The sequence below is a fragment of the Haemaphysalis longicornis genome, unplaced genomic scaffold, assembly GCF_048455015.1.
Source record: "Haemaphysalis longicornis isolate Haplotype H1 unplaced genomic scaffold, Haemaphysalis longicornis Haplotype H1 scaffold_6, whole genome shotgun sequence".
In the NCBI taxonomy this organism is placed as follows: Eukaryota; Metazoa; Arthropoda; class Arachnida; order Ixodida; family Ixodidae; genus Haemaphysalis; species Haemaphysalis longicornis.
The window spans coordinates 29,190,259-29,202,493 of NW_027526407.1; the positions used below are offsets into that span (position 1 = coordinate 29,190,259).

At 48.6% G+C, this 12,235-nt stretch overlaps 1 protein-coding gene across 1 annotated transcript in view; it reads left to right on the forward strand.

Annotated features, from left to right (window-relative positions):
- LOC144142954 (uncharacterized) overlaps window positions 1-12,235 on the forward strand; it is a 33,447-nt gene that overhangs the window by 14,619 nt on the left and 6,593 nt on the right. Inside the window, exons 7-12 of the mRNA XM_077674782.1 lie at window positions 1,997-2,225; window positions 4,027-4,190; window positions 5,773-5,877; window positions 5,944-6,039; window positions 9,152-9,256; window positions 10,697-10,826. Coding sequence (XP_077530908.1) covers window positions 1,997-2,225; window positions 4,027-4,190; window positions 5,773-5,877; window positions 5,944-6,039; window positions 9,152-9,256; window positions 10,697-10,826 — 829 coding nt within the window. The remainder of the gene's footprint in view (window positions 1-1,996; window positions 2,226-4,026; window positions 4,191-5,772; window positions 5,878-5,943; window positions 6,040-9,151; window positions 9,257-10,696; window positions 10,827-12,235) is intronic.

Below are 12,235 nucleotides of genomic sequence, written 5' to 3' on the forward strand. Positions count from 1 at the left end.
ATATATTTTGACCTGACGTTTTTTGTGACAAGTTTGAGTCCGCAGTTTTGAGAGGTGACCAGTTCAAGTTGAACTTGGTGTTATAGACAAGGGTACGTGTTGCGCACTGTACGTACGCTGTTTGGCTTACAGCAGAGCATTCAAGGCGTTCTCGCAGAAATGACTAAACCCTTAAAGATTCAAGCAGAAAAGAAAGCTGCCCTAAACAATGTGAAAGGAGTTAGTTATTAATGTGGCACTTAAAAATTAGTTTGTTTATCCCTCAACCTTTGTCCGTGTCTTTTTGCGCCTTTTCGAAGATGCATGCGGCAGTCATTGTTGTTGCACCCCTTTCCCAAAAAAAGGTTACTCAGTGGAGTAACCAATTCTTTTGCGCATTTAGTGGAGGGTGTGGGGGAGGGGGCTGGGTAGCGAAAAATACCCTCTAGCTCCGCTTACTCTCAGCAACGAAATTTTCAGATATAAGACAAGGGAATAGAATTTGACAATGCAAAGTAATACAACATACTTATTCGTATGGGGAATTAGTTATCTGGTTTTTAATACCTGAAAGTGGATAAAGGCTAGCGCGTACTTGGTTCTGAACTAATTCAAGACACGCCCCAAATGGTTAACAACCAGCCGTCGCAAAGTTTTTCGTCATTAGTCGCAACAGTTCAGCACCCGCGTGTACACCCTCCCAAATTTTTATTAATATTACAGGAGCGGCAACCAATTGGCATATGATCGAGTTAATACGATGGGCATTTCAGCACCTATTATAGTGCCTAGAATATACTGCCAGTGTATACGTATACACTTGCAGTATATTCTGTAATGACTGTGATAAGGCACTGTATCCTTATCACGGTCATTATTGTATGAAACTATATATGATCACGGTGTCCGCCAGCGAAATAGATGAGTGTGAATAGATGAGAAATAGATGCGCACGAGCCAAAAGCCCCATCTTTTGTGGGCATTGTTTGCTACACTTTTTCTTTGAGAGCGATATACCCCCTGCCAGTGGGTAATGACGTAACTTTGTTTACGAGAAACCGGGAAATTTGAAGCACATGCGCATCTCCAATGTGTGTTCGATTTTAGGGCTCAGCCCTTTGGTGCTGTCTCTGGGCTGAGCCGCGTTGTCGGCGTAACCGAGTGAACGATGGATGAACTGACGAGTGAAAGAAAAAGCAAGCGATGAAATAAAGCAAAGGAGGAGAGTGTCGCGAAAATGGGAGGGGAGGGCGGTTCGCCGTGGCGGCGCGAGCCAGCGTTCCGGGAGGGGAGGGCGCATATGCTGTGCGCGCACGAGGCGCTCGACGGCGCGACATTTGGCCAAACATGAGGGGGGCGTGCGCGTGACTACGATGTGCGTTAGCTCAAGACGCAGTTCGCGGTCCCTTCCTGAGACGCACTTCGCGCCGCCTACGCATGCAGACTCATCATCGCTGCCGTCGACTGAACCCACGATCGTGAGTGCTGCCTCAACGCACTGCTGCTGCTGCTGCTACGCCCAAATATCGCCAGCCAATTTTTTCTTTCGCATTACTTGCCCGGCACGTGCATCAAGAATGTTCACGCTGTTTAGCTACCTGGCAAAACTGCCAACAGCCTTCGCACATTCCTCTGCACAGAACAGCGTAGCAGACGACACTATATGCCCGCGCGTACTCTCTGCCGCTAGAGTCTGGACACTGCGATAAGGCCCTGGCATGCCGATCGGTCGTCACTCCCGTGATTTTATCAAAAATTTGGGAGCGGGTGCACGCGGCATTCTGGAGCCGCTCGGCCGGGCCGTGACCTGGCACTGCACACGCAGAGGCAAACAACGACGCATGCGAGACACGCACGCGACTAGGACAACTTCGACCACACTTCGCCGAATCCAAAACCGTAACAAACAGCGGAACACAAAAAAATAATACGGAAAAGAAAGTGGGCACACGGCGCTGCCGGCGCTGCAATCGGGATCGAGGAGTGCGAACAATTTAACAAAAATTATTCGCACTAGGAGTGCGGACAATTTTAAAAATCATTTGCGCTAGAAGTGCGGATTTACCGCCGTTGTCCAATCCTCCCTGTTCTGTGGTTGTCCGGTCCTCCCTGTTGTGTGGTGCTGTGGTCGAGACCACAGCCGAGTTTACGATGGGTAACAACTCGCGAAAACCTTCTCGAACTCGCAAAAATGTATCAGCACGTCGTCGAGCGCAGCTGAGAGCTGCCGCAGCTGCTTCACTAAGGTAAGGATTCCCTTTGCGTTGTTGTCATTGCGCGCAGTCTCGGCGCTAACGCGCTGCAGGTGTTTGCTGTAGTCTTTTTATTGCACTCTTGCGGGGTATGAGGGTCCAAGTAGAGCCACTAAATAAGCTATGCTTGATCTAGTGGCTCTAGGTCCAAGTGTTCGCATGTGTTATGGAAATGCAAATTACTCGGGGGGCTGCATGTTTTACCTCCCACTGTTCATATTTCAGTGCTAAAAGCAGTAGAACTGGCCAGTTGTTGTTGAAAGCGCTCACAAAACATGGACGACGGTAGAAAAAAGAGGCGACACGGCGCTGACTCGGAACACAGGCGAGGAGGCCCGCCGTAGTGGAGGACTACAGATGAAGTTTGACTTTGACCACCGAAATCTCGACACACCGGCGGTTTCGCTTTTCGACTCGACTCCATCGGAAAAGCGGCCGCCGTAAACCGAGCCCGCGTCCTTGGGCTCAGCAGCACAATTTGGGTAGTAGACTTGGGTAGACTTTGGGTGGTCAGTGCACGGGAGAGGTTGGGCAAAATCAAAGCAGCTGCGTTCGCTGTGTTTTGTGTAGCGGGCCTAGGGTAGCGGCTTGGATTTCCGTCCTGATTAATAATTAACAGTGACTATGGCTGTTCAGTGCGGTGAAGCAGCTTGGCCATTGGGTAGAGATTAAGAAAGTGTTTGCGCTGCATGTTGTCAAGCAGGCCGAGGGTAACGGATTGGACTAGTACTCTGGACTGAGCTTGAGGCAATTCAATCATCCCTAATTATTACATAGTGGTTAATAATTCGTGACGACCCCGGCTATTCAGTGAGAGGAAGCCGTCTGGCTGGTTAGTAAACAATCAAGAAAGACTGTTGTCACCGCGAGTTGCGTGCTCTCTGATGGAACTTCAGTGACAGCTGCCATTCCGGAAGATTAGCTTTCCTTATCGTTCCATCTAAATGGCACGCTAGAGTGAGCTTTCTTTGTAGTGCTTTTTTGTTCACCTTATCCATAGCCTCCTTTTTTCTTTATTCAGGAACTAGGGGATACGGGTTTTCTACCTAATTATGTTTTTATGCCAATTTGAGGCCCTTCATGAGTTATGTTGGGATAGATTAGTAGAAAACATCTAGGAAACCGATACACCAGCGTGTAGGTGGCATAATTATTATGTACTTTGCAATTATGTAATTAGGTTATGTACTTTGTTCAATTGCCTTAGCGTTATTGTGTAGCTGGCTGGAAGAGACAACAGCTGCATGTGCTTCTGCCATCCGGAGATTGTTGGCAAGCAGGTGCTATAAGTACACAAAAAGCAGGTATAGCTGTTTTCAAGCCATGATTGTCTTCTGTAATTGCTCAGTTCCAGAAACCAGCACTACACAAATAATTAGGAAGTGCAGGACTGTCACATGGCTTACGACTCCCACTTTTTAGGAGCAACTACGTGCACATTCGCGGCGTGTATCTCCACATTCATTTGTATGAAATCGTTTCCTGCCAAATATGCTAACGGTCGGAGCGAGGCACTGTCATTACAGCGTAAAAGGCGGAACGGCTTTGTCTTTGTTTTTACCGTGTGTGTGTGTGTGTGTTTGTGTATTTTATTTTTCTCACTACCTACGTGATTTGCTTAGTTTCCCCCTATGGTGGTGCAGGCTGGCCAACATATTCTGCTCTCTGCGAAAATTGTCTTCTGCCATTGTGTTGCACGACATGCAGCACCCACCAAGTGTTCTATTTGACAATTTTTTTCTTGCGATGCATTTTGCTGCTGCAAATGTAGTAAAAGAGGCATTGTGTTTTACAGAAATCGTGCAGAAAGAATTCAAAAAGCAGCGCCTGTGATGGGCAGCAACAGTGCAACCATCACAAAGGCAAATCACCTGTCAGTGTCAAGTCATGAAACCACGGCTGACTGCTCGGACAGCCTTGGAATTCAGGCGCCTTCAGAAACAACACAGGCACGAAGAAGTAATTTTTTTTTGTTCTTTCATTGATCTATTTGAACGTAATGAGAAAGGCAACTTCGGTGGAATGTCAATGCTGGCAGCCGTCGCTTCTGATTTTTCTTTAGCCACTCAGTCTGTGTGTCTCCTGGCTCTTGGCGAAAATGTCAGCTGCTGGTAATTGCTCCTCCCATAGCATTTGCTATTTTTACCCATATATCAAGCTAGCTAGCCACCTGCATAACATCGTTCAAGCAGGGGCCAGTGCTGTCTTCGCTCGCCTACGGATTGGGACAGCGTCAACTTCGACAAGATTCCAATTGACAACGCCGCTCAGAAAACATAAGACACACCCGAAAGGCCGTACGTAAACAGAAAGCCAGACGGGATGAGGCGTACCACAGACCGGAGAATGTAGCCGAGATGCAAGTACCATGCCGCCAAAATAGAAAAAAAATAAAGGTAGTGACAATTGATTACAATTACCAGTGCTACCCAAATTGGCTCAACCAGGAGGGAACGGTAGCTGGTACCAGCTGGTTTGCGGTTGAATTCCCGTCTGGGCACTGCATGTCCCAGCTGGTGTATGGTTAAACCCAGCTGAGAAAAACCATTGGAAGTGCAATAGGGACTGCCGAAAACACAATTGGAACCAATTGGAAGTTCAAGATAGTCCAATATTGTGTTTTCGGCTGTTCCTATTGGACATTCCAATGGTTTTTTTTTTCTGTTTGGCTGGGAAGTCCCAGCTGCGACCAATTGAGACCAGCTGCGCCCAGGTGGGAAGTTAACCATAAACCAGCAGGTACCAGCTACCATTTTCTTCTGGAAGAGTGAAGCTGGTAGGGAGGCGGATGGAGCAGTTAAAGTGGTTTTGGGGATTTTTACGACTTGTCGGGTTGTGGGATAAATCAACTCTAGTTCTTTGCCAACCTTTCATGTTCCAACCACCGTTCTTCCAGACTCGAATTTTTGTGACGTTAGTTTCAGACGTTTTCCCTGCAAAGCTCAGTGCGAACTGCATACAGTTGCGATCAAGTTGAAGGTGGTCGCCCGAGTGGCGAAGAAGTGAGCAGGAGTGCCGTGTTACGGGTTGTATCATGCAAGAGACTACGAGGGGAAGAACGCAATGCTACCTTTATCTCCAAAGTTCTGAAATAGGCCGCTATGCAGCTTCAAAGGCCTGCCATTCGATGCTGCCGGGATCACCTTCAAATTTATTGGGACTGTACATGTTGCATGGACTGGCTGCTACCAATAGCTCACAAAACAAATTCAAATGGTGGAAGTTAACTGCAGCACAACATGCTTGACTACTGCAGTTTCCACGATGGGATGCGCAAGGCAGCGTTCGTGCTGAGGCAGGAATGTTCAGCAGAGCTGCCCGCGACTTGCTGATGGTGCGTGTTGCCTCGGATGTGCTGCACTGTATGGAAGAACCAACTGTGCTGATTTTGTGAAACGTGAATTGTGCAGCCCTAACTGAGGAAACTCACTTTGTGGGAAAATTGCTGCCACCCAGTAGTGCGAGTTTGTGAACTGTCTAAAGTGCCTCTGTCTGCCACGTTCATCTCCCGCACTGCTCATAATGGACGTGCCACATGCAGCAACGATGGCCGGTCACCGGAACATGGCTGCACGCCCGGGTGTCATCTCAGGCCACAACGTTGCCATCCCGGTGACCAAGACTGCTGTTACCACTGCCAATAAAGGTGCTCTCCTGCAGTGTTTTGTCACCTTCTTCACGAGTGTCTGACGTGGGTGTTTCTTTCCTACAGGCGTGCAGTGCTGGGGGAGCCAGGCATGTGCAATGCGGACACACCGTGCGTCCCTCAGGAGAGCCACACGCCGGAGAGAGGTTGTCACATATCCAGGTTTGATAAACGCCGTTCCTTAACACGCTGTTTGCTGAAAGTGAGGCAGGCCTTTTCTGAACGTTGTTAGCGCGTGCTGTTTCTGCATTGACAGGGCTGCAGCAGCCGAATGAGCGCCCCTCTCCTGATTCTGTTTTGTTACTCCGCAACTCTGTCTAGGGTTTGTGTGGGTCTTGGAAACCCTTGTGGGACTGACCTGTGCAGTGCAGCGCAGGCTGCCCAGGTGGCCACCGTGGGTTCAAGCAAGCCAAGCCGCATGCGGCACAGTGGCCCTCGCCACGCGTGTGTAGCCACTCCGAGAAGGTGAAGTAACTCCTCAGAACTGGTTTTAATCCTGGGTTTTCCACGGTACAACAACCAGCCCTGGTATGACACTCGTAGCCTTGGGGCAGGGACGGGAGTACCAGCCACAAAGCCCAACTGCGTGGGGCAGGTAATCAGGAGCTGTTGGTCCAGTGGCATGAGCCACCGAAGCACTGCAGGTGATGGACCCCGGGTGTGACCAGAACCGACCACCAGACTGACTGAGGAACCAATAACAACTCAAATCACCTGTGCAGGCAGGCAGCACGAAGCCAGGGGGTGCTTGCAAATCTGACTCCTGGTACGTGCGCCAACCTTACGCTGGTGAGAAAGCGGTGGCCACTTCAAGCCGAAGCGAAGCGAGCTGCATGCACGGTACCTGACAGAGTCGGGGCTTGGTAGTCTCTCCCATGTCGGACCGGCGCGTGCAGTGGTGAGCCCTCAGCCGGTGCCACTACATCGCTCCTCACATTGCCCATGGATCGCCGCACACTGGCCAGCCCATACTCACCTTGCAGGGACAGAGGGTGCGGGGAGCAATCTTCGCCCCTCTGGGAGAGGGGACCGCGGGCTATGTGCACCACTTAATGAGAGCAGCCTCATTAATTTTGCCACACCCTTTAGTTTGAAAATCTTGTTCTCAAGGCCCTGAGAGTCCTGGAATTTTTATGGACTCTTTCTTGAACTCCATCAACATGAGGCTACGTAAGGCCTGAGTTAGTGTTTTGTTGTTGCTTGGTTGACCTTGCTTAGTGAACGAAAGTTTTCATTTTGTTGCACACCAAAAGTGTTATCTGTGTCACTCAGTAATGGAAATCGTCAGAGAAGAAAATGTCACTGCAGCCGTTGTTGCGAGAAGCAGATTTGTTGGAGAACAGGTCCTATTGTGCAAACGTCACCTCCAGCAACTGTGCCATTTTTCTATGCTTTTTCATCATTCCGAGCCTCCTCTTTCCCCCGAACATTGGTCCAGACAGTAGTCTTTGAGTATCCACAATCAGAGCTACCTTGAAATTTCCTTGAAAACCCTTGGAATTGTCATCTTGAACCCGGTTTGTCATGCTTTGCCACCTTGCTAGTACTTGAGAAGGCCGAGCGGTGTGCTTAAAGCTTCAGTGCCTTACCTGTGTTCGCTGATGCAGTTTTGGGGAGGCCTCTTTTGGATAGACCTGGGGGGAAATACCTGGGAAAGGGGGACCCACACTTGGCAGGAATTTCAAAGTGACATAAAACAGTGCTTACAGGCAACGCTGAGAAAAGTGCAGAAAACACAGGTGCTGGCTTTCAGCTATAAATTTATTTTGCGAGCTGTCAAGATTTGTGCGTCACATGTTATGCGGACAAAAGAGGAAGAACACAGTGGGAGTTTTAAGTGCGGAGCACTTTAGGGGCCCAGCTTGTCGTGCAGCCAAACAGAGGCTTCGAAAAAATACCAGCTTGTCCCTCCATTCAGCCTTCAGGTCAAAAGATGGGAGGGCGCTCAAACAAGTCGTTTACCTATAGGCAGAACCATTCGAAACTCCTGGAACCTCTGGTACCCGTCATAGATGTCCCCATTATTTACCACAAAGAAAACTGCAGGTACATTTGAGGCAAGATATGTGTACTTTAACGGCAGTCCCCTCGTCCTGCTGGTTCAGCACAGAAAGTTTCTCGTGGCAGTTTCCACAAAAGCCTGCCAGGCTGTTCTGGAAACTTAACATACCCTAGCCAACCCTTACCCAGCCTAACCTAACCCACCCTAGCCTGGCCTAGTCTAACATTAACCTAACCTAACCTAAAACTAATCTAAACGAAACCAACCCAACCTAGCTTAGCCCAACCTTACCTAATCTAACATTACCTAACCTAGCCTAACCTAACATTAACCTATCCTAGCCTAACCTAAGCTAACCCAACCCAACTCGGCCTAGCCCAGTCCAACATAACCTTACGTAATGCAGCTTAAGGGGGGACAAGGCTTTTTAAACTATTTGTTTTAATTCTTAAATAACCTCTGTCAAAATTGTCAGACTTGCTGCTTTTCCCCACTGATTTCAAATATGACATTTTTTCCAGGAAGTCAATTACTTTGCAAGGTACTTTGCTTTGTAAGGGTAATCAACCATTTTTGGAGGAACAATGGACAAAACAGTGTTGGTCATAAAACTGATCTTTACATTTTCTAACACTATGAACACTGGTAAATTCAATAAGAGAATCAGTTTTTTGAGGCACCGCTTGGAACTAGTTTTACAGCTCATTAAACTTTGGTGTTTGAAATATGCATTCAAAATGGTTCCTTGCCACTGTTGCCACCAAAGCTTAATAAAATGTAAAATTAGTTCCAAGTGGTGCATAAAAAAAAAAACTATTGTCTCTGCATCCACCAGTGTTCGTAGTGCTGGAAAATGTAAAGATTGCAGTTCTATGACCACCGCTGTTTTGTTGATTGTTCCTCCAGAAATGGCAAATTATCTCTAATTATCTCGGGAACTAATTGACCAACTGAAAAAATAGTGGCCTATCTGAAATCGGTAGCACAAAAGCAGCAAGACTGACAAGTTTCCCGGAGTTTACCTAAAAAATAAAAAGTTTTTTTAAAAGCAGTGTCCCCCCTTAACGACACCGAAAAGAACCTACCCAACCCAACCCAGTAGAAATCCCGTGCATCGATTGCGCGATAAGTAGGAATAGCCCTCCTGCAAGGAATTTGACAGCTACACACTCCACAGCGATGTCGACAGTGGACAGTAGTGCAGCCTTTACGGCAGTTAGCGTCGTCATTCGTTTGTGTCGTACCACCTTGCCGTTTTGCTGTCATTTGCAGAAGCGCAGTGTGGTCCTAGTTGGCTCCAGCACGTGCAAGGTGGAACGCAGACGGATCCCACGACCTTCTGCAGCTCGGGTTGCCAAACAGAGGCCACATTTCCAGGTGGGCTTCCATGGTGTATCGTGGGGTAGATGGCCACAGAAAAGTTGTATGACCCTGTTGCATAGTCGGCGCACACACGGTGCGGGAACGACAGACGAGACCAGCGCTGGGCACTGAACCATTTATTCGTCCAAGAACAGAGTATTTAAGCATAGGCAAGAGAGAGGGAGTTGGGAAGGAAGAAAGGGCGAAGAAAGACATGACGCTCAGTTGATAAGTCACGCGCCTGGCTCAGGCGACGGCAGATAACACAGCTCGACGATTTACAACAGACCCAGTTCAGGTTTCTGGGCCCGGGAATTGCACGTAACAAAGGGGGATTGGCCGAGGGTTCATATAGCGATTAATTTCAACCGATCAGCGGTCTATCAGTTGTGATTGACCAACCAATGATTATTTGGGCCGATACTTTGCTTGTCGGTTTTCCCACAAGTTCTTATGAATGTGATGCATGCTTTGAGGAGCAGTGTTACGTGTCATTCGGAATTCTGCCCGTCGTGCAAGGCAGTGGTGGGTGTGTGGACAAAAGTCTGGTGGCCCCAACAGCACACATAGTTTCCCGAATCTTGAGGATTGAGTTCATGAGAAAGGGTGTCGCCTCGCCATGCGGTATGCTCTCAAGGGGGTTGGTGTGTGTCACCCGCTGGAGAGCTTGCGTGTACGAGCAGCTTTGTAAAATGAAAATAACCATGAGACTATTGCATTCATCCGTTTTCAAGTGTGTCTGAATTTTCGCTGTGAATCGGGAATTTCGATTTTTATGGTACTTTCCTGGCAAATAATTGTGGGCTGGTTGCAAGCCTCTAGCATGCATCTAAACGAACAGCTTCAAAATCACATAATTTGGGGAACAGTTTTAGTTTGTATGAGTCAAAGCTACCAGCTTGTTTTCACTCGAATTTAACCCAAAGATGGTGTTTTATAAGCTGTATATAGCTTGGCACCAGCATTAACGATAGCACTCACCCGATTATGCCACATTTGGTTTGGCTCTCGACGGTGGACCTGATCGGGTCCGACGATTGGTCGAAGCAACAAAAGGCCTGCTTACCCGGTGCTGGGCCCCCCAGGCAGGGCGAGGTGTGGGCATTTCACTGCGCTCGCGTTGACCTCTGCTACTACACCAAATGGGGCAGATGGGGCATGCAAATTGCTTAAACCTGGTTCAACACAACAGAGTGCGCCACGCCTCAGCAAGCACACGATTGCTTCTCCCGTCGGCACTTCTCCGGCGCCCGATCAGTGTGCACCGTGTGGCAGGAAAGAGACTTATCTTTGAATACGCTTATAGGCTGCATGCTTTGCCCGTCCCAAGGTTCCACGTTAGTAGAGATGGTCTGGGATTTTTTCATTGCAAAAACGTTTTCCAAGATAAATTCTATGCATTGTGTTCTCTAATAATGGCGATTTGGTATCCTTTTCACCCTGTGTTTGGCGAAGGTGTTGCTGTTCTCAAGGCAAGTGCCTTTTGCAAGAGGCATCCTTGCAAGTCCTGCCATCGGAGGATAAGCGCGGACAAGCACGGTGGTGACCAGCAGAATGCAGCCGAGCCGCCAGTTTGTGCAATCAGGTGAGTAACATTTGCTGCGTTCCAATTCGCAGACAGCTTGGTAGACAGTCTACGAAGCTGTCTAACTAGACGTCTAAAGGAATGAAATTGGAACGGCGCCGCGGTCGCAAACGCAACACCAGAGCAGACATGAGCGCAGACGACAGCGTCGTAGCAGACATGTTGAGTTGAGGAAGCCGCAAGTTTCGTAACTAATATTACCATTGTTATTACAAATGTTACGTAATTTAAAAACTAGGCAAAGTCACCTTCATCACTAGTAAATTGTACTAAATATTTAAATAAAGGAACAAGTGCTTTTGGTTCAACATAAAAACGCAAAAAAGTGGCGCTGGCGTCGCATTTTAGTTTAGACAGGAAGGTAGCCTGCATCGTTGCTGACTTCGATGCTGTCTCCTTGAAGCAGTCTTCGTTGACTGCTTCGTTCGAATTGGAACGGGGCTTAACATGGCGTACTGTCCGCGAAGACGGCAACGAAGCTGTCGAAACGGTAAATTGGAACGCACCCATTGTTATGCTACCATGGCACTGGTCATTGGATTTCAGCAGCATTAACAGCGGAACGAATGGTTAACCATGCAAATTCTGTGAATGGACCTCTCCCGGGGTACGTCACGCAGCGGCCGTGACGTCACGGAAAGCGCACGTGCTGGGTGTGGCCGGGAGGGTGGTTGGCAAAACATTCGAACCGGCGCGCGGGGCGTATGCAGTGGGGCTGCATTAGACGCGCGCAAAAGTGGAATTCTTGTTTACGCGTTGGCTTTTCTGATGCCGGTGGGCTGCTGTGCCCTCGGCTACGCAAATCTTGCGAGCAAAATCAGCGGTATCATACTTTTCGGAGTCCCCAAAGAGGTAAATTCGGCGTGTATTGTGAATGCGCGCAATGTGCCGAAGAGGCTGGCAGCCAAAGCAGCGACATGGTCTGCTCTTACTCGTAGCAACATTTCCCATTCTCGAACTTCTGCTGCCCGTGTGCACGAGATTTTGGCGCACGTTAAAGATCCCCAGGGGGTCAAAATTAATCCGGAGCCCTCCACTACGGCGCGCCTTATCGCCTGCGTTGCGTCGGTGCGTTAAAACCCTATAATCAACCAATCAATGAATCGAACTTCTGCTGTTCTCCAAAGCACAGTCATACCGTCTACATTGGCAGTCCGGGCTGATTCGTGCCATGAAATGGTGCTGTTTATCAACCATCTGCTATCATGCAGCACCAGCAGAAATTTGGTCAAGTGAAATAGTGGGGGGGGGTAGGGGGCACACGGAAATTTTCTTGCTGCGAAATATTGTCATGTTTTGAGGAGGTAGAGCACTGTATTAAAAACACGAATGCCTAACCTGCTTAGGCGACACGAAGTAAATGTTTTGACGAGGGATCGCGATAGCCACCTGCCGCCAGATCGACAACG